At 39.4% G+C, this 23,119-nt stretch overlaps 1 protein-coding gene across 2 annotated transcripts; it reads right to left on the bottom strand.

Moving 5' to 3' along the window:
* Positions 1 to 1,913: 1,913 nt before the first annotated feature.
* On the bottom strand, positions 1,914 to 22,524 carry LOC133350323 (ubiquitin carboxyl-terminal hydrolase 47-like). Of its 2 annotated transcripts, none has more exons than XM_061564537.1 (16): positions 22,203 to 22,524; positions 21,068 to 21,140; positions 20,821 to 20,898; positions 19,485 to 19,600; positions 16,061 to 16,179; positions 14,217 to 14,353; positions 13,223 to 13,276; positions 12,265 to 12,377; positions 12,066 to 12,171; positions 10,974 to 11,036; positions 10,032 to 10,153; positions 9,337 to 9,443; positions 7,677 to 7,810; positions 7,088 to 7,141; positions 5,492 to 5,604; positions 1,914 to 3,483 (listed from the first exon to the last, which is right to left on the bottom strand). In XM_061564537.1, exons 2-16 carry the CDS (start codon positions 21,128 to 21,130, stop codon positions 3,465 to 3,467), a joined length of 1,398 nt encoding a protein of 465 aa, XP_061420521.1. In that variant the 5' UTR covers positions 21,131 to 21,140; positions 22,203 to 22,524; the 3' UTR covers positions 1,914 to 3,464. The 2 variants fall into 2 exon arrangements, with proteins under 2 accessions (XP_061420521.1, XP_061420522.1); XM_061564538.1 differs by having other exon boundaries at positions 16,088 to 16,179.
* Positions 22,525 to 23,119: the final 595 nt, after the last annotated feature.

The following is a 23,119-nucleotide window of genomic DNA, read 5'->3' as shown; positions in this document are numbered from 1 at the left end:
CAAAATATTTAAATGACGAGAAAGGACACACACACTCAAGTACTGCTGATGGTTTTTATTTTTGCATAATGTGCAAAGGCTGGGTGCCTTTTATCTGTTTTTGTGTTTGTTTCAAAACTTAAAAAGTGTCATGTTTCCAAAGAGAATGTATTATATGGTAAGTGTGCAATGTTTGTGAGATAGATTTAAATAGAGTGTGTCGTTTCAAGCAGCCATCTGGCATAACAGTAGCCACATTTTAGGATTAACAGTTTACATTTTTAAGTAAGTGTTATTGACAAATGTGTTGTTTTTGTGATTGTGCCGCACTGCCAACGGACTATCAGCAAATAATTGTAATTGCGGGACTGTTTCCAGCTCAACATTGATCCACCTAAAGTGGTTTATTCACATTCCTTGCCGTTTAATTTCCCAAAATAATGTTTGACTATACCTTGATATGTTAACCAACCAGACCAATACTTATTATATTGTATTGTACAGTATTTCCCCCATTTTTATCTTAGTTTTCATTTCAAGTTAATGTTTTTAGAAATATATATTTCATAATTTTTTTTCACAACAGAAGCCGGCAAAGCCAGAGCCACCTGCGTCATCAACCATCATGCCACTGCTGCATGGTCTCCCCCATCCAGCACATGAACTGATTCATCCCTCCATCGACGAGATGGACATCCTCTCGGATGCATTCCATTCCTTAGCTGCCACTCCGTTGTTTTTCTTGATTATTTACGGCCAACATAGATGTATGAAGTCGGCGTTACCCTTTTGTGAGTGCAGGGAAACTGAGAAAGGCGAGGAGGCTAAGACAGAGTTGAACTGAAAGCAAAGGAATACATAGTGACAGGGAAAAATCAAATAAGTCTGTTGTAAATCTACAAAGGGGAACCAGATCCCATACATCACCGATGATCCCTGTATCACAAATGAACACGTCGATTTAAAGCTTTCGTGACTGCAGGGATTCATCTTCTTGGTTCTTTCGGTAAAGTCACGTAGAAGGAAAGTAATAAAATAATAAAAACATAATAAAATAATTCTCACGACGTTTCGGCCACAACGCAAGTAGCCGTCTTCAGGTGTTGTGGCCGAAGCGTCGTGAGAATTATTTTATTATGTTTTTATTATTTTATTACTTCCCTTCTACGTGACTTTACCGAAAGAACCAAGAAGAGAAATGAACACGTTTTAATCGCGTCCAACCTCTATTGAGTCCTTACGACTCATCATCCTTCCTCATGATATAATGGCTAGCCGACAGTTTTCAGATATAAAAAAAAAATCGTAACACATTTTACAAACTCATCTAATGCGGGTACATTAATTATACATAAAGGCATGTCTACATCTAGTCTATAAAGGCATTTGCTAATAGCCTCAGGTATTTGCGATTACCTGGCAATACCATGGCACCACATATTAAGATAATTGGCTTTAATGTTAAATTAATGGAGAATCTGGAGTGCATTCTAAACCATTAGATTGTATGGCCGGATCTTTAAACCTCACCGTTATAACTTTTAAAATCCCTGTCGAGCAATCCCATTCTTTTAGGAAAATAAGTACAGTAGAATGGATTTGTCAAAACAGAGCAGAGTGGAATGCCTTCCATATTTACCCCGTAACAATAATTCCCCAATCTCCACTTGTATATTATCTAGTGACACAAAATTCAGCAATTTCATGAACATCTTAATTTTACTTTAGTCCCGTGATATGCATCTGTTTAGCCTAAACAATGTATTGGTTTTGGCTGAGAAAAGAAATCCCAACGAATTACCTTTGCAGAAGTCCCGTGGTATATCTTGGTTCCCATTTGCATTGATGTTGCCACCTGTTGTTTAATTTAGACTTGAGACTAAACGTGGTTAATGAACACCTTACGCAAAATAATGATTTACACTACACACACGTTCAGCAACGCCACCATTTAATGTAAATGCACATTTTGGTCCTGCATACGGCAACCTGTACATGGATACAATCATTTATTAAGTCTGGAAGTGTATTTATGCAGCGTAATCTGTTACAGTCAGCTTAGGCAGAGATTATGAGAAGGGGTGGGGGTTGGGGGCCACATAGGGCAGCCAAAGCTTTTAACAGTGGGAGAGGGTAGGACACCAACCAGGCTGAACCCAGGTGCCACTTTGTCTGCATGCAAGAGTGCAGGGATTATTATTGTAACTGAGCTATCCAGCTCTTTTTCAGGAGCGACCTGGCTACACATGCCAGCTCAACGAAGCGGCTTATCGTGTGGACATTTATAGCACCAAATTACTCGAAATGCATGTTTCTAAATGTGCAGGGAAAAACCAGAGAACCAGGAGTAAAATCACGTGACCACGGGGAGAACACGCAAACTCCAAATATACAGCAGCAGGCGTCAGGGTGGGGATCGAACCCACAAGCTCCTGTATACCAGGCGAGGCAGTTAACATCTCCCCACCGGGGCACCCCATTATACTTCAAGGTATAGAATATCACAAATTGATGTCTCGCAGTCCATAACATCACTTGGTAATTATTAGGCACGTAACAATGTACCCCCCCCCCCCCCCCGAGTGATTTGCACAAGTGTCACCAAATGAGGGTACAATTATAAAATGTACTTTAACCATATTTGTGTGTTCTCATGTTTGTGCAATTTGTTTGCTCTATTAGTCGAAATGTAAAATCAGCATACAATTTGCATTCATTGTATATAATATGTAATCAATGCTTCCTCACATAATTCATTAATCACGAGCGTAAGAATTGGTTTAAACATAACCTTGCGTTGTTACATACCTATTAACTACACCTGCAAACAGGTGTATTTGGTCAATGATGTCCACTGAAAACGGATCCACCAGTAATATCAAATGCCTGCCACATTTTCTACCTTGGCATTAAAGCCTTACAATTCTTTTCTTCCCAAACACACATCGAATAAAAATGTAATATAATTCCAGCTATACGGCTTCCAGTCAAGGATTTGGAAGCATTTGTTGGGAATATTAGTTCATAAGAGGTTTTTTGAATATAAGTGTTTGGATTGTAATTACTATATCGCAAATGTCAGTGCAGCATTGTAAGGCCGGAAAACAGGCAGATGATGCATGGGGACAAATGCTATCCTGTCTCAGAGCAGTCAGAGAGTCGTTCATAAAACACACAGTACATTTTGTTTAAGTTATTCATATTTTTGTATATGTAGCAGTTTTACATGCTCTATTTTTAGTTAAACTACATTGTAAAGTCACTACAATATCCAAAACTTAAAGTATCCAAAAATAAACATTTTATTTCATTTTTATATGCTTAAATGCCCTTCAGTAATACTTTGCTCAAATATATTTTTTGCTAAAGTTAACGTTCTACTGGCCTTAACGGCATAGTACCTGTATTAGTCTTAACAACATGTAACATTTGAATATGAAGTTCCTTGAGCTCCAGCTTGGTATCTTCCATGTCACATCATCCATTCAGCATCTCTGTTTATCTCTGCAAGCGACACGAATAATACATCAAATATATATTAATTCAGAATTAAAAACTAACCTTACACATATATCAACCATATCATGGTATGCCCCAAGGTCGCTCGCTCAGCAAAACCCGGTTCTCTCTACCAATTATCCAGGGGGCGTAGCCATCCAAATATCCAGGGTCGAGACCACGGTTGAATGGAGTTATTCGGCAAATACTTCCAATTATCTAGGTTTATCTGTTGTCACGTACCCCAGATAAACGAGAGAAATATAAACTATACAACTTACCAAATGTTATAGCAATGGCTGGAAATAAAAACACAGGTTTTAAAGTTAGGCAACAACATTTCAAGAAGACAAAGTGTTGGGTCACAATGCTTATCAAAAACATGTTATTTATAGTGAAATAATCTGCATATATTTTTTATTAAGACAAAAATGTGTCAGGATTTACTCAATTACCTATCTTGCCAAGATGGTTAACAACAGGCATCTGGAGATTGATGGGTGGCTCTTACTGAACCAGCACCACTTAAGTCCTTTGTTTTAAACTGAGCAAATTGATAACCTCAGCTTGGCCAGCAATGACTGCACACAAAAATCATTAAATATGATCTTTCCTGAATTTGGCTTATTCTAGCGTTTGAGAATGTTCAATATTATTGCCATGAAACACATTTATTTATAGTAGGACATGTCAGAAGATACATCCATAGTGTCGATAATAACCAACTAGAGACCTCACATGTGGTTCTATGGTATCATCTTCAAGAGGCTGTCTGTAACATTGTCTAATTTAATGCTATCTGCAAGTGATTCGAATTTCACTTTATTCACCTTATGACCCAATACCAATATGACAATTATCATGCACTTTATCAAACACTAAAATAGAAAATTCTTGATTTGAAGCTTTCGTGACTGCAAGGATTCATATTCTTAGTTCTTTCGGTAAAGTCACGTAGGTAAAAAATGAAATTAAAATTTATTAAAATAAAATAAAAATAAATAGAAAAATTATTATTAAATAATTGCCCACAATTACCCAACATCGATGCCCTTTAAATTACTTTTAAAAGTCCAAGAAGTCCATCAAAGTTCACATACTGGACTAAATCTTAAACTTATAAAAACATTTTTTTTTTACAAAGTGGCTTTGTGTTGCCTCACGAAGCAAATTTAGGGCTTATGCCCCCTAGAACCATAATGATATCATCCAAAACCATAACCTATGCTACAAAGTACAAATCATATGCACTATGTAACCTTCTTTATTATGTGTTTGCTTAGGTTTCTCAGAAAACCTCATTGCTGTGAAGACGTTGAATTTAGATTTTATCATGGTGCACAAAAGACAAGACTGCTGTTTCAGCCACATAACAGACACCCATTGTATTTTTATTACAAGGACTGTGTGTGTTACTAATATACTCCAATTATCACAGTCCTAAAAAATCTGCAAAAACTTTTCCTGCCTTTTTTAAAGTGAAAAAAATCCTTGTTACATTTTAATCTAGCTGAGTAATAAGGTGTGCTGTTTGATATTTAAAAAGACTACAAGTACTGTATAATACAGTTGCGTAAATGCATTTATGTTAATATGTGGCTTTTAGCCTTCAGTCCTGTTTCATGTTAGCCAAACAGTGACTCTCAGTGTGGGCATAAAAATGGAAGCATCGATAATGTTTTAATGAAAATGTGCTGGCACATTGGCCTTATTTTTTCTTAATTGGAGCAAAATATGAATTATTGGAATGTAATACTGTACGTTTCAAACTACAGCATAAAGACTAATCCTGCATTACAGCCAAATGCACAAATAATGGGATTGTTTTTATTTTTAATAGACCAGGGATATTGACCGAAACGTCGTGGTCTTTTATTATTTTTTCTATCTACGTGACTTTACCGAAAGAACCAGAGAGTAATAATACCACCATCACGTAATGCAACATGTCACCTTAACGTGGACATAATACGGTCCTGATAACCAGGCAGCTTTTGTTGGTATTTGTGCTCACTTGTATAAAATGATGTCACCATCATCCATGTGTGTAGCCAAGTCCTCAAACCCCTGAATCCAGCTGAGCCTTGCCACCACCTCTTGGCTGAGGCTTTCAAAAGGATGCAACCCCTGTATCCAGAATGCAGACAAATATGTATATTATAAAAGAAAGAAGAGGAAAGTTGCAGCCCTGCAATTTATTGCTCATGCCAACGTTGGCAGAATCGCCTCCACTGGACGGAGATGTAGAGAGCTTCCTCCAGAGGGAATTGGGCCTGCTCTTCCCTCCTGGCCAGATGTGGCTTGCCTATCGTTTCAACTCCCGTGCCAGAAGGTCGCACTGGCGACCTCTCGATTGTACGTCCAGTTTGCAACCCATTCCGCCACAGCATCATCCGAAACATGTAATGTGAACTATCAGAGCCGCATTTAGAACTATTGGCGACCGGGGCAAGGTGCCATCCTTGCGCACCCCTCTGCCCTCCATGCACATACATTCAGCAAACTAAACATTCCTCTCCACAGTGATATGTTCCATATTGTCTCATATGCTAATATTACATTTTTAACGAATGGGATAAAGACCATAAAAAAACAGGTGAGAGCCGGATTTGGGTAATGAAAACAAAACAATAATCATACATTGCACACTGTAGGGCATAACTTAATATATGACATAGAACTATGTGCACATGCATACAACCGTAACACTGATAAAAACCACAATGCAACTTTCACAAACATGAGACATATGACTATCTGTCAATTGCATTTGCCTTTTAATATTAAATGTTAGTTTAGCCAGGTGGTGGTGACGCACGCCTCTAATGCAGCACTGTAGAAGCGAGGGTTTGTGGATCGCACAAAATTTGAGAAACTCCTTTCCCGTGGGCTTCGAGGAGGTGCCGTGCCCTGGGTTGCCAGGGAAACGCAGTGCAGTCAAAATGTGGACTCCACCTATGTCGTCTGTGTTCTACTCTCACACGCGTGGGTTTTGTGAAAATTCCGTCACAGTTCCTATGATTGCTTTTTCATAGCTTTATTTTGGTGATTTCGAAAAATGTATTGGTTTAGCCATGTTTGTTTGTTGTAGTAAAGAGTTAGACTGATGGCCTTAATCTAAGTTGTCTTGTGGTTGTTGTTGTTGTTGTTTGACTTGCATCCCACTGGGATTTTTGCACACAGCGTTGGTGTATGGTTTTTTTTCTGCAATATTTAGCTGTCTTTTCTTGGATTTTCTGTTTGCACTTAGTCACATATTCACTTTAAGATGTTTTTTGTTCATGTTTTTGTTTGTTGCGGTTGCACCCGATTCAAGAGCCGAATGACTCACAGGGCTATACCTAATAAATGAACTTGAACTTTTCTGGGTGCTCTGGATTCTTCTCACATTTAAGCGCCCATTAATTGGCCGAAACTACCTTCACATATAGAGGACCGCAAAGCTTGGGTAATTGTCGGCGCCAGCTCAATACATGGCTGCCTTCCTGCTTGTCAGTGGTTCCACCTCGGTCGCCTCTGAGTCGTTCTCTCTCTCTGAGAGTGAGCGAATACCGTGCACATTACAAGTTGAAAATATTAATAAGGTAGGAAAAGCATGTAAAAAAAATACCTTCAAGTACGAAAATATTAGGTTCTCCTTAGGAATTCCGCTCAAGTCACTGATCTAAAAAGAAGAGAAAACATTTGTTTGAGATGCTTAAAATCCAAAACACGTTTCATATTTCACAGTGTCACATTACATCTGCAGATGCGTTCATGTTTTTATTCATTTGAGACAGTTAATTATTCGCAATTATATAAACATGAAATTAAACCAGGATATCAAAATTTAGAGTCACTGGTGACAATGGTTTAGAACATCGTGCAGTGTAAAAGTGTTGGTGTAGCAGTGGTTCATACTCTTAGTTCTTTCGGTAAAATCACGTAGGTAAAAAATGAAATTAAAATTAATAAAAATAAAACAATAAAATCACGACGTTTCGGAGGCAACACAAGTCTCCGTCATCAGGTGGGACCATCACAGCCAGATTTGCTGCAGACTTGTGTTGCCTACGAAACGTCGTGATTTTAATGTTTTATTTTTATTAATTTTTATTTCATTTTTTACCTACGTGACTTTATCGAAAGAACTAAGAGTATGAATCCTTGCAGTCACGAAAGCTTCAAATCTAGAAGTAGCAGTGGTTGTTTGACTGCACCTTGCCAGGTAGCTTGTGCATGCCATGGATATCCCACAGGAGGTCCTGGAAGGGACCTGGCACCCGATCTGCTGGCTGCACCGAGCCCAAGTGCAGACGCACCTGCAGCACACTGCGCTTCAACTTGGAAGGGTCTGCCGGGACCACAACACAGCGACTCAGAATTAAAACGATCATTGGGAAGGCGTCATCACCCTCCTACATAACAAGTGCCGTGAGCGTCGCACAAGTCACCTTTCAGGGTTCAATCAATCATCAGACTCTTCGTTGTTTCACTTACATTCATGTAATGCTCATAAAATATCGCGTGTTTACACTGCTGGACGTGAAAAGGTGGACTGCATCCAGCCCTCAGGGCTTGGAAACAAAGCTGGTCAGAAAATGAGAACAGCAGTATATACACTAGGCCATATACACCAGGTTTATTCCATGTTAAAACTGACACTCTCTCGCGAAAGCTTTTATTTTAAGATATTCGAACAGATACTTATGCCACTGAGGAACCCACTATTAAAATAGTTATAATGCTAATAACGTGCGAACAGTGATAACAAACACTCAAGGCAGTGGTTTCAAAACGTTTGTGTCTCTTGAATTATGGTCCAACTTTTTACGCTTAAAAGATTATTGGGTATTTTTTTTTATTTTTTTTCAATTCCTATTTGGATGTCATGTCACGAGAGGAATCTGTTTGGAAACCTCAGAACAGTGTGCCCCATGTATCAGAGAACAACCCGTGGAATATTTTTTTTCACAGGAACCTCTGAAAAAATGTTCAAGTGGCCTTTTTGTCCTATTTGTCACATCAAATTGAAATTGAAATTGAAACTGAAATTTTTTTCTGAGCTGTTATTTAGCCAAATCACGTAGGAAACCCAATGTGATAGAGTTTTTGTTTGTATTATTGGTCACTGAACAACGACCATTAACTCACTACACTGGAGAGCCTTATGTCAATTACAAGCACCTGCCCGGATTCAATCCCAGAGCCTAAAGTATAGTGGTGCCTGATTACAGCACCCTGACCCCTGTAAGTATGTTGAATTTCTTCCGCAACCGGAAGAAATTCAACATACAGAAATTCAGAAATTGGAGGTGAGAGCCACCTTCACAATTTTAGTGATTTTATATGAAACATTTCTAAATCAAAATAGAACCATATAAGGACTTCAGCTTAGAACAGTTGCATGAAACGAATGGCTGTCGTCTAGGCTTGAAGAAATTAGCCACTAAATATTTCCAGATGGCCCTTCAAATAAGCCTGCTTCCACTTAAGCCACAGCTTTAGTAGACATGTGTACATCAATATCTATGAAAGTAATTAATAATTATTTCCAATTGTAAAGGTCATTCCATCCATATATCCCAATTGCATCATGTATGGAAAGCAGGAAATAAATAGAACCTGGGTTAATGGCCAGAACTATGAGCTAAATGCCAGTTTAAAGCGGTGAGTTTTTAAGACATATATACATAGATTTAACGACTCTGTATTATTACCAAAGGCAAAACTTTCCATAGTCTGGGAGTTGCACTGGCAAAAGCCTGATCACCCCATGTATTTGTTCAATGAAGAGTAAGGCCCTTATAAAATTACTAATTACATCATTATACAAGAATTCCCTTGTACTTATAGTTAAAATATATATAATGCATTTACCAGAGACAATCTCGATATAGAAATCCCGGTCATTCCAGAGGCACACGGAACGGCCAAACACCTCGTAATCGACAAGGATCTCCCCATTCTTCTTGCACAGACAGAAGCTGCAAAGCAGGACAGAACATTCCTCATTACATTTTCAGGAATGCTGAAGGATGATGCATCAATAACACATAGGACTTGAGAGACACAAACTGCACAAGATATGGAGGAAATGTGCTGATATAGCGATAGGAGCATTGGGGGAAGTAACAATTCAGGGGGCAGAGAAGTCCACAATATGTTGTTCATTCCTCAGGTGAATGTGGTTATTGAACTTAGGAATTGAAAAAAATACATACAAAAAATGTAGTGATAATCTCATTCCTGGAAGTAAACAGAAAGTGATCTATATACTCATTATATATTTGTGGTTGGGTTAGTTAACTTTAGAGATTAAACATTTTACACAATAAATTATGATTATGAAATCATGTTTAAAATAATCTTCTCTTTATTGACAACACCTGGTGATGGAAAAATAAAATAAATACTTGACAAGCTGGGGAATCAGTCTAAACCGGTCAATATATTAATTTATGAATATTAGGCTCACCGTACAGTAAGAAACACTCACACCTGCACCATTCAGTAAAGAACAACCACGCCTTCAATTGCGAGCTGTGAATGAACAGGCAGAGCCTTGTGCTGACCTGTCGCCTGTGAGGTGGGGGAAGCCCTGAACTCGCAGGAAGGGCAGCAGCTGCTCTTTGACCTGCGCCACTGTGGTTCCTTCACTCAGCAGGCCGCTGTGCATCAGTCTGCCCAGCTGCATCTGTTAAATATATGCATGCCAATAGGACATGAGATCAATTAAACAGGAAGGGACCTCACAAGGATGTAGCCCACCCGTATAGCAATTCACTTGTTTAAAGGTGGGCCGTACAAAAACTCAGGTGGGACACGCACACAACAAAATCTATGTTAAACAATATTTAAACAATTGATAAACGGACTGAGTAAGAATATGATATATTATCAAGTGCAGCAACAATTTTTTACTTGAATTTAAGAATTTAGCTGGTGGGGCTGAGCCCCTCTGCTGCAAACCCAGTCCCCTCCAAGTCCTCATGATGCTACGGGGCTGACGTTGCCTGAAGAGACCAATAGATGCCCTACACATAGCAATCTGGCCCAATTACTCAATTGGGATCACGTAGAGCAACCATCGCCACCACCCCCCCTACTGGCCAAATAATGCCTTGCAAGCGACTGCTGTGTTCACCTTGTGCCGCACAGAGAGATTGCTTGCATTGTGGGCGGAGGCTAAACACTGCCTTCTGAAACGTTTTGTTACATTATCAGCGCGATGTAAATGCACGTACTATTGGTATAATCAGTATTATTAAAATGATTAACATACGCACGTTGTGTTGTGTGCAATGGTAAGAATTACAGGGAAATGTAATCGGTCCAGTGGCAGGAGGACGATCTGACGTCGCATGCTGCTGTATGTAGAACTTATTTTGCATCGTACGTAGCCAACCGTGCTAATCAGAAGGATAACAAAGTAAAGGCAAAAAGCACTTTTAGAGAATTGTGTTTTAAATCTAGATTGAAAAGTGCACAGCTCCAATGGCTTCCCAATAGCTCACCTGCAGATGGTCACCCTCTAGGAGGTGGAAGTTCACGGTGGACTCGTGCACTCTCTGCTCATTCTGGCCACAACGAGGAAGACAAACACCACAACACGTGGGTGTGATGATCACCCTCTATACAATTGTGGTCTCCTGTGTTCGAGCCCGTATTGAGCATTTCTTCTTTCAAGCTTTCGCTATGCACGGCTACACGCACAATCAATAGTTAGTTGATTCCTGACGATCACGAATGGCTGCGAAAACCCACGCGTTCCACAAGAGTACACTTGCAGAGCTCCCAAGTCCACAAATCATTTAAATGTTAAAACATATTTTCTTAAATATTAAGCTTTATTATCATCTTAGGCTTCATTGTTATTGTTTAATGTGGAAAATAATTATTTTAAGGTTCTATAAACTACCGTTAACCCGCGCTGCCCAGCGTGATGAAGTCTGGTCAATATACTCTCGCGATTGGCATGGCATGCGGAGGCCCTCATCCAGTCATGGATTTACCTTTGGGCTCTACATGTACTCATGTCATTCACCTTTTTGAATGTTTTCTGTATAGCTTTGGTCGACCAATGCTTTCCATGAAAATTACAGGAATAGTCTCAATGGGTCCGTACCTGGTTATGTATGACGTATATGAATGTCTTCAACTTAATTTTGATGTAAGGCAGTTCTCAATAAAGTGTATATGTGAAATACTGGGAATATCCCGCATTGTGTACTGTACATCTGCTCATCAGTGTTGCTTGGATACCTATAACGTACAGACCACCAGCTCTGGATGCTTAAAACCCACTGCTCTCAAATTACCACGCGACATTAACTATTAACATGCCCAAACCATTAACACACTTGTTTATAACAATGCAATATTGAATTTGGTGGCATAGCTATCGAGTGTGTAGGCGGTGCAACTGCACCGTGGTGATGCAACTGCACTGGAGGGATTTAATGTGCTGGGCTTAGAAGAGGGGGAAATGAATCAGATGTCACCATTGTATGCCTTGTACCAGGTCCCCAAACCAATCTCACAAGGTCATAAAAAAATAAAAATTGTAATCGTAAAACAAAGTTAGTTTTTTTGGCCTTATTTTCTACCTGGTTGTTTTCTGGAAGGAATATCTGCTTTGTGTAACGCATCTCCTTGAGTAACAGTTCATCCGCGTGTTTGTCAATCCGGCTGGGAAGGTGCTCCGTCTTGTCCCTGACAAAGGTGAACGACAAAAAGAAACGAATCGAAACCGGCTTTGCAACGCTGTGACCGCAACTTTGGCACGTGCCTGGCTAAATGTCGGACCTGTACAGAACGAGATCTCCATCATCCCAGTCACTCAGATTGTGCAGGTCGCCAGCCCAGCCGAGCTGCTGAAGGGCGGCAGCTCCTTGTCCGTCCAGGGAGCTCGCCACATCCTCTCAGCAGCAGAGGGCGCAATTCGCACACACACACGCACGGCACAATGAGCCAGTTATTGGGGAAATGTCACATGTATTCTTCTTCTTCTCTTCACGGTTGGCGTGGTTCTTTTTTTGACATACTTTACAGGGTTATTCACACATTTAAATGGCATAGTGATGACGCCTGGCCATGTACCCTGCTGCTTGTTATTGTAAGATATGTTAGTTCACGCAAACTTATTCCAAGCTAAACAAATATATTTTAAGGCTTCGTGAAAATACACGTGTACATTTGTGTAGACCAGGGGTCGGGAACCTTTTTGACTGGGAGAGCCATAAAAGCCAAATATTTCTAAATATATTTCATTGACAGCCATATAGTATTTTTAACGTATAATAAATTAAATATGTCTTACTTTTAATGCGACTTCTGGTCACGGAACCCGTGACCCGAGAAATTTTATCTTCAAAACTAATTTCTGTTTACTTTAAAATGACACAGTATTATTAAGCAATATCACAAGTATTTTAAAATCAGTTCCAAACTGATTTTATTATTTTTATTATTTTTTTCAACTCAAAATTGTCTGGGAGCCATATGCCGTCACCGGAAGAGCCATATATGGCTCGCGAGCCATAGGTTCCCGACCGCTGGTGTAGACCCATTAGTTTTTATGCACAGGATAACTTACTGAAGTGCCTGATAGCAATTCAAGTTTTCATGAATGCTTGAGTACACCCTTTTTTGCAACTCATATGTACCCCGTCCTTGTACAGCATTTTGAGATTGTTAAGAATGTTTACATTGTAAAGATTCTAAATTGTAACAATTGATTGTGAAATTGAATAACCACAAATACCTTCAGCATGACCAGCTGTATATCTTCGTGCTGTATTTCACTGAGGTTACTGATCTGAGTAAAAGCAGAACAATCATCAGTTGTACAAGATATGCTGCATCATTAATTAAAAGAGGACATTTTCAAAGTGAGAATCTTAGGTGTGTATAAATACACAAGACAAAGATCCACCCTATAGCCTACACAAGCTGCTGGGGAAAGTGGTTTTAATTACAATATATTAAACTGGAACAGCACACAAGGGGGTGGATGTGGCTAGCCCCACATCTAACCGCCTTTGTCTCCCCAGGGCTGATAGTTTTTTTTACAGCACACCAAATACTATACAACACACAAACAGATGCACGTATAATACACACAAGCTTACAAACCTCGACTGCAATTGCAGGAATCCCTGTAGCATTAGCCTGCATCTTCCTTGTCCTTCTCCTTTGCTGTACCCATTCCATTCACCCCTCCACTGCACCCAGCCATTTTTCCCAGTACTTTGATAATTTTCGATCAGAATACACCAAATGTTTGCATCATTGTATTTGCACTGTGATTTCACAGAGTTCTTCGCGGTTTTTCAATTGTATCTGTCATCTCACGACTGAAACACATCCCATTTTACCAGCAACGATTTGTAAATGCCCAATCCGAAGTTACGCACCCATCTCTACTGACACGATGTAACTTTGTACACTTTCCATAACCACAGCATTACGAGGAGTTGGCCTGGAATACAACAGTCCCACCTAGAGTTTGTAATCATTGGCACCTCAACGCCACAAATCAATGATTGATGGCTTTTAGAATTCATTGTTGACTGGTCTAAGACCATTAAAGTCGATGTACCTTGAGACATTTTACCCCCACCTCGTGGCCACCTGGGACATCAATGCAAGGCCTCAAAGAAGCCGCCACAAGGATCAGTCCTCGAGGCAGCCAAACCTCTTATAATCATCATCATCATCTATAAGCAGTGTTTGAAATGCTAACAAAACTAAAAAACCTGTTTCTTGAGTGCTTCCACATCTCCCACTTGAACAGCGAGTGCCTCTTGGATCGGCTCAAGCTGGAGGGTGGAGGGTCTCCACCTCCTTACCAGCAGCATGAGGTTGAGAACGCTATCCTTCCGTTTGGCAGGCCCTGCACACCAGGCAGAGCAGAGTTCAATGGAAAGTGTAAATACGATATAACTAACACTCAGTGCTGGAGACCAGAGACAAACAACATTGTCTGGTTTAATTTTCGATTTAAAGCTTTCGTGACTGCAGGGATTGATCTTCTTGGTTCTTTCGGTAAAGTCACGTAGAAGGGAAATAGTAAAATAATAAAAAATAAAACATAATAAAATAATTCTCATGACGTTTCAGGTGAAGAACAGGTCTGTCGGTAAGACAGCATCTTTCCGACAGACCTGTTCTTCACCAGAAACGGCTGCTCGCGTTGTGGCCGAAACGTCGTGATAATTATTTTATTATGTTTTATTTTTATTATTTTATTATTTCCCTTATACGTGACTTTACCGAAAGAACCAAGAAGATGAACATTGTCTGGCCTTGGGTGTGCACATTCTCGGAGGTGCTGTTCTTTCCTGAAAGACGTCAAGTGTGGTCTGTCCTCACCTCAAAATATCACCGTTGGCTACGTACGGTAAGAAAGAAGTTAAACATGCATACAGACTGTATGCGGTCCTCTCGGTCGTGGTTTAAGTGGTAAGGTACATTTCTGAATTTGGATCGTACCATATAGTCCTCATTCCCCAGGATTGGCTCAAGCAAGATATACTCTCCTTATGAGGCACTAAATGAAAAAAACAGTCCAGAGGTTGCTTGTTATTGAACCAATGCTGCTGATAAGATGCACTCCAACTGATGAATTGTGTAGGAAAAGACTTTCGTTTTTTTATACGGATAGGTAACTATGGGAAGGTTTTTATTTTATTTTCCACAATGCTTTGTTATTTATCATAGTAAAGAGCACTCTATCCACGTGAATTTCGTGAATTAACTGTCCAGTTTTTTTGTCAATACTGTTTGCCACAAATATTGTGGGAAATCAATAAGCCCTGTGCCAGATCACACAATCAGCTAATCCCAGTCTTATGACAGTTCAAGTTTCATGGTTTATTTTGTTAAACCGGGTGACAACTGAAATTACGAGAATAGTCTCATGGACAAAAGTGACCTGTAATGACAGGGATGTAAGATGTAACACTATAGAAGAATTCAAAACGAAGTGCTCATTAATGGGAGAACTAAACCAATCTCTCCATCGGTATACGTTCAAGTTGGTTTCGTCCAAATCCATCTGGAACACATTTTGAACGGCCACAGCGCGTGCGTTCGAAAGTGTGATTCAGGAAATTAGCCAGTTTCCACAGGAAATACTGTACAGTTACTGTGCCAGTTCTCAATATACTGAAGTAATATCTTGTGTTGAATATTATATTCTATGTTATTTTTTACATCATTAATAGATTTGTAATTGATGTTAAGCAAATTGTGTAATATATGAATGGATGCTCGTCAGCTCATATGTAACAGTTAACCATTGGCAAAACATACAATTAATTTTAATAATATACGACTTATATAACATTACATATTGAGACTGAAATACATTCAAGCATGTAAACATATACTCTATGCCGATCAGCAAACATGCCAACACACGCATTTGAAAAGTGTATTGTGGGATACGTTACGTCCTATTTCTACACCACATGCAAGTCTTTGTTTTTACAAGAGTTCTTTTATTTTTGCCAAGAGAACGTAGCCTTGTATTGGTGTGAACCTGAGGCATTTACGAGTGCACAATCTAAATGCTCTGTTTGTTCGTCAAGCATTTTACCGGTCCAAAGCTCCAGGAAGAACTCACGGTCTTCCATCAAAATTATATTTTTCCCAAAGACGTCACTTTCCAGGAATATGGTTCCCGGCTTCAGTCCCATTTTGCTCCTCAGCCAAAACCTGAGTTTGTCATGGACATAAAACAACACACAAGACAATAATATTGGAGTCCAAAACATTTGAGTTCAGCATCAAATACATTCACCTGCGCTTTACCCTCCTCTTTGCATTTATTTTGATCATCAATAACAGTTCGAGCATTATCCAAGCATTAATTTAGTACCATACTGTAGATGCATAGGTTATGAGTATATATTGGGGCGTACTGAAAACGGTCCATAATCCATTCATTGATGCTCACACATAAATACAAACATTATTTGAAAACACACGTAGAGAGATACAAAGTCGGTCAATTAAAATAGCAGACAGTCTGTGAATAAGCTCCAGACACTCCGAACAACACTGCTGTAACTCAAGATAACATCTTGGTGGCATCAAGGGCTGGTTAATGGATGTCTGAGCAGTCTGGTAAACAGGAAGAACCAGCAAGGAGAAAATACTCCATTTAAATGTCCAATTCCAAAGGGCATGAACCATTTTGGTTAAACATCCTTCTCATACTCTTTGGTTCTTTCGGTAAAGTCACGTAGAAAGAAAATCAATTAAATAATAGAAGACGACGTTTCGATTGCAACACAAGCAATCGTCATCAGGTAGAACTAAATTTGAGAGAGAGACAAAACACATCCACGGAGACACACAAGCAGATAGAGAGACAACACAGAGACACACAGAGAGAGACACACAACATAGACACACAGACAGACACACAGGCATAGAGAGACAACACAGAGACACACAGAGACAGACAAGCAGAGAAAGAGACAACACACAGACACACAGAGAGAGAGACACACAACATAGACACACAGAGACAACACACAGACACACAGAGAGAGACACACAACATAGACACACAGAGACACACAGACAGATACACAAGCAGAGAGAGACAACACAGACACACAGAGACAGAGACACACAACATAAATACACAGAAACACACAGACAGACACGCAAGCAGAGAGAGACAACACAGACACAGACAGACACACAAGCAGAGATAAACAACACAGAGACACACAGAGAGAGACACACAACATAGACACACAGAGACACACAGACAGACACACAACATAGACACACAGACAGACACACAGACAGACACACAAGCAGAGAGATAAACAACACAGAGACACACAGAGAGAGACACACAACATAGACACACAGAGACACACAGACAGACACACAACATAGACACACAGACAGACACACAGACAGACACACAAGCAGAGAGAGAGACAACACACAGACACACAGAGAGAGACACACAACATAGACACACAGTGTGTCTACGTTTACGACTAATGTACACTAGATACTACATAATTTTCTATGGGGACCTGCTTACAGAAACCTGTGTCTCTCTCTCTCTGTGTTGTAACAGATCTCTCGTTGGTTCAGCAGTTCCACTGCTGGATTATTTTTTCCGCCTGAGGACGACCGCTTGTGTTGCAATCGAAACGTCGTGAAAAATTAAGTTTTGTTTTATTGTATTATTTTCTACCTACGTGACTTTACCGAAAGAACCAAAGTTTAACCAAAGAGTAATTCCTGCAGTCACGAAAGCTTCAAATCAAATCCTTCTCATATATCAGCCACTCTTTTGCAATATCTAGCTTTGCATCCAAATAACACCGTTAAATTATTCCCTCAAAAGATTATCTTGATTCTAAATCATTATGGATTTTAAATGCAACTGCTTATACATTTTCTACATATTGTATACTGAACTTTGAGAATTTTTACGAATTAAATGTGATGTAATAGTGGATTATAATTATCATGTATTCCGAATTTAATTTGCGATTCAACATTTGTTTATAGGGTTTTTTTGTTGTTCATATTTGTCTTATTGATGTTTTCTTTCACCTGCATGATTTTGAAAACAAACGTATAATTAAACCCAGAACACCCTGACTGTAAGAACGTGTATCATGTTGTCTTCATTGGTTATTTTCCATCTCCTGATGAAATAAAAGTTTACGACTAATGTACACTAGATACTACATAGAGGGTTAAACGTCTGATAGGTTTCTAAATCAGGCATTATTAATTTAGAAAGGTGAATGTGGATTTTTTGCATACAATGGATACGTTTCAGTGCTGGAGGGCAATCTCAGAGGTCTGAAAGCCTCTTGGCACAGGTAAAACTCATTAGACAACACATGCTAAATTTCTATGGGGACCTGCTTACAGAAACCTGGTTACAGCAAAGAAAAATCAACTAACAAAACTATCCAAAAACAATTGTACATGATCAAGTTGCAAATAGCAAAGTCGTGCATCAACATGGTACAACAAGCACAAAAAATACAAGCCGAATAGAACATATTCCGTACAGAAACAATAATATTCATAAAGTGAAGTTTGTAAAGCAGAGCAATCAATTGCACGTGCACTTGAAAGAAAGTCTGAGATCCTAGAGTGATTCAAAGTAGGATGAGGACGGTAATGTGTTTATACTGTTTGTTTTTTTTCGGTAAAGTTACGTAGGTAAAAAAAGGAAAATTAATTTAATCACGACGTTTCGGAGGCAACACAAGCTTCCGTCTTCAGGTGGAAACGTCACAGAAAAATTACTGACACAGCTGAAGACGGAAGCTTGTGTTGCCTCCGAAACGTCGTGATTTCATTTATTTTCCTTTTTTTACCTACGTGACTTTACCGAGAAAACCAAAGAGTATGGACCCTTGCAGTCACGAAAACTTCAAATCTAGAATGTTTTTATACCAAACATTTCACTCAGTTATTCCAGAGATTAGGGGCCACCACATTACAAGCAATGTGAGAAACTTATGTGAGAGCGGTGTGTTGGAATGCAGCTGTGGCCTTGATGGGAGTTTTATAAAATCAAAAAGTTGTACAATATAATTTTTGTTCATAAAATACTGTACAGTTAGAGATGTTTCCTTGCTGTAAGCAACGTTTTACAGGAGGCTTAACTTTCTACAAAAATATGTTTACCTCTTAAAATATTTCAATAAGGTATCCCTAGTCCATATCTATACAATTACCAGTCATAAATGTGTATTTTCTAACAATATACAGCCAGACAATTTAAGAAATAAACACACAGCAGTATGTATGTGATTACAGGCTATACCAGAAGGAATGAAGAACACGTTTTTTTAAAACTACTTCAGCTCACATTGGAATTTATGTGCCAAAGTTAAGTGAGCTCAGAAGGCATCTTCCCATTAAAACACGCGAATGGCAGCTGTTAGGCACACCCCAGGGCCAGGGGTACGGTTGAAATGTGATTTACTGGTGGCACGTAAAATTGGAGGTATGTTGCCAACCTGTCTGTGGTGAGCTGTGGATCGAGACTTTGCCTGAGGCCTGGCAAGAGTTTCTGCTTGCACATCTGCACCGTGCTCCCACTTGTGAATGTGCACTCGCACAGGAACCGACAGGGCTGTGTGCAGGTAGGGGCAAAGTGACAAAGTGAGAGCGGAGTGTCATTGAAAAGAACATCACGGCAGCTGACACTTCACCGTTACTACCCTTGGAACTTTCGAAAGAGGCTCATGTTAGCTTTTGAATTAGCCTCACCAAGTTTCACGACGCATTTTTCCACGTGGTGAAATATTTTCCCTTGAAGAGGCATTCGGGTAAAAAAGAGCACCTTTCCTAGTTTGTCCCTCATAAGTTAAACATTGCAGCTACTTAATTGCAAGAAAAAGTTTATTGCGGTGCAAACCGAAATAGACTATCAAAGTTGCGAAGACCGAATACAATTTTTTTTAAAGAAAACGATGTGAAAATGAGAATAGGGTTTCCCGTTTTTTTCTGGCAACAAAACAGGTGTTAAGATGTTAAAACACCAAACTGAAACCTTTTACAAGGAATCATGTCTGCATTAACCACAATACTTGTCAGAATGCAAAAAAAAACCACTTATAATATATGCATTTTCTTTGAAACTGATTGGTTCACACCAGAGGCAGCTTTCTTTTCAGCCTAGTCTCAAACGGTGTTAGACCAGAGGACGCCAAAAGGCATACAGCACAAATACAATGCACTATCAGAGTAATGAGAGCTCGGGGTGAGCAGCTACATCATGGGACCTCCTTTGCCAGTACCAAAATATGAGAATAGGTTTTCCCATTTTTTCTGGCAACAAAACAGGTGTTAAGATGTCTTTGTGCTGTACGCCTTTTGGTGTCCTCTGGTCTAACACCATTTGAGACTAGGCTCGAAAGAAAGCTGACTCTGGAGTATGTTTTTTGTTTGCATTCTGACCACAAGTATTGTGGTTAATGCAGACATGATTCCTTGTAAAAGGTTTCAGTTTGGTGTTTTAACATATTGTCACCTGTTTTGTTGCCAGAAAAAAGGGGAAAACTTATTCTCATAAAACTATATGAAGCTCTTAGCATTGTAAACATTGTATTCTATCATGTCAACACATTGGCAACATTCCAAACACCCCTCATACCTCTGACAACCGCACCTCGCGTGAGAATTATGGTTTAAAAATATGTAGAAGTATGCAAAAAAAGCGTTTAGTATTTTCTTACATAATTTGGTGGACTTCGTAAAAACACATTACCGTACAACAATATTCTTTCCAACGCTCTCAAAACACCGTAAAGTATTTAGAAGGCGAGTTGAAAATATGATGCACGTTCTTACCTCCTCACTTGTCAATGAAAACTGGTAAAGTTTTACTTTACACAAATTATCTTGGCTTTTGTCAAACATTTCATCCGTCTGAATATAAACACAAGAGCATGAATAAGATAACAGTATTGTAAAACTGTATTCCTGAATGTAAAATATAATGCATTGCCAATAACAGTGTGTTATTATTGTAAACATCACTTTGGAATGCTGTAATGGATTACAGTATTAATTATTTCGCATGGTGAGGCTTTCTTACCTTTATATTATTATCTGATGTGTTGATCGTGCTTACAGAAGCTGACACTCCCTCGTGACTCATGATATATATTCTGTCAAAAAACAAATATTGTATAATGTATTAGACAACGTAAGTTCTAAAACAAACACTTCTAGAAATTACAGTTTAATTGTGGGTAAAACGGTCCATAATAATGACACTGAAAAATCCACGTTGTATTTGGCTAACTGTCCCAGGCCAAAAAAGAGTTGACAAATGATTGCGATAAAGCTTTGATACCTGTACAGCACTATAATGTGTATTGCATCATCTACCTTGTTGAAAATCATACTGGGCATGATGAACCTCTGGGTCAGTGCTAATGGACATCTCTGTGAGCCCCCACTGCAACTAAATATATCTCGCGTGAGATTAGTTTACAATGCCAGAATGACCGCAGACAGAATGGTTGTAGAACACTGCACGGTACATTAATTCAGTTGTTTATTTTCAACGAAACACAAGAGATCGCACACGCACGTGTACAGTAATTAAGTGTCTTTGATGAGTGGCACAGGGTATAGGGTTGGCCACCGTGTCAGGTCATGGCTCCATTGGGGACACGGGATACCCACACGTACGAGCTGTCACATGACATGATTACTCATTACTGCCACAAAAATAGCTTTGCTCGCAGTACAACGGGCATCATTGCTCTCACAGGAAACACGCCGCTGAGCACAGACACACAACGTGGTTGTCGCGTCCCACTACGCAGCAAACATTGCGTTCAGCTGTGGGTAACGAAGATTAATCAAGAGTGTCATTGTGAACAATTCGTGTTGCGTTCTATTGAAGCCACTTTTAATGGCACTCGTCTGGCATGTTCAAGGCGTTGCATCCACCAGTTATAATAAGGAAATTGAATAAAACCGCTGTAATTGTAGATTATAATCATCATCGTGTACTTTTACGTTTGTATCTGGCATGGCATAAAGCGTAACTTGAATTTGGTATACAGTAATTCAACAAAAGACAATTCTGTAGGTTTTGCCACTTTGCCTCCAAAACATACATTTCCAAAGTGTAGAATTCATGAACACAAACAATATAAACGTACACTAAACAGCACGCATACAGTAGTAGTAGAGTGTATTAAATGCAGACTGCTTACCTCTGCTTATTCAAGCTGATCTCTCTCTCTCCGTACTTCTGTTGTCGACTGTACGAAGAACCCAAAATAATTCCTTCCAGATGTCAAGGAGCAATATACACACACGCGCATGAACAAACTCTCCACCTACCCAAAAGAAAAAGAGAGATGGGTTGGTGGGGAGGAGACACAGAGAAACCTGGCTCAAAATCAACAACACAGCTAACAAACCCAAAGGAAAAGCTCGCTTATCAACCCAGTAACGCTTATCACAACAAATTCCCTCCGTCCAAATGACACGCTCCCATCACTCGTGCGTGCAAAGGCTTGCAGTGAAAAAAACAGGGTGCGATACGTTGCGTGAAACCCAAGCTCAAGTGGGTGGATGTTGAGTGGGAAGGGGAAGGGTTTGTGTGTGTAGAGTCATTATCCATCGCTGCAGCCACAATAGTAAGCCAGCTGGCTGGCTTACTACCGGCTTGGACCTTGTACGTCCAAGCCGGTTGTATGTAAGCCTCTGGCAGGTGCGCAAATAATTGTTTGTTGAAGTTCCAACTGTGGCAGTGGTGGTACACGGGGCACATGTACGTGGCATATGTATTGCATTCTAGATTTGAAGCTTTCGTGACTGCAAGGATTCATACTCTTAGGTTTTTTTCGGTAAAGTCACGTAGGTAAAAATAAATAATAAAAGTAAAAATCATAGAAATAATTGTACTTCTATTATTATTTCTATTATTTTTACTTGTATTATTTATTTTTACCTACGTGACTTTACCGAAAAAAACCTAAGAGCATATTTATTGCATTATAATTAGCGTTGAATAGGGGAGAACTCGTGATGTGAATTCAAGGTCTTCTTACCCAAGGTCCTCTTATTATTGAAGCAAGCCTGTTACAATACTTTATACATTGTGTGCATCTGTTGGTTGTTAAAA

Source organism: Lethenteron reissneri, chromosome 33, assembly GCF_015708825.2.
Source record: "Lethenteron reissneri isolate LAM-NWPU_2019-01 chromosome 33, ASM1570882v1, whole genome shotgun sequence".
NCBI lineage: Eukaryota > Metazoa > Chordata > Hyperoartia > Petromyzontiformes > Petromyzontidae > Lethenteron > Lethenteron reissneri.
Note: the sequence above shows the minus strand (reverse complement) of the source record. Positions and strands in the feature narration are given on the sequence as shown.

Excerpts from the sequence above, each read along its gene's own strand:
- LOC133350323 (XM_061564537.1), bottom strand. The coding sequence starts at position 21,130 with ATGAGTCACGAGGGAGTGTCAGCTTCTGTAAGCACGATCAACACATCA. Across the intron at positions 12,378-13,222 it reads TACAGCTGGTCATGCTGAAG|GATGTGGCGAGCTCCCTGGA; the intron begins GTATTTGTGGTT and ends TGCTGCTGAGAG. Across the intron at positions 10,154-10,973 it reads TAGAGGGTGACCATCTGCAG|ATGCAGCTGGGCAGACTGAT; the intron begins GTGAGCTATTGG and ends TATATTTAACAG.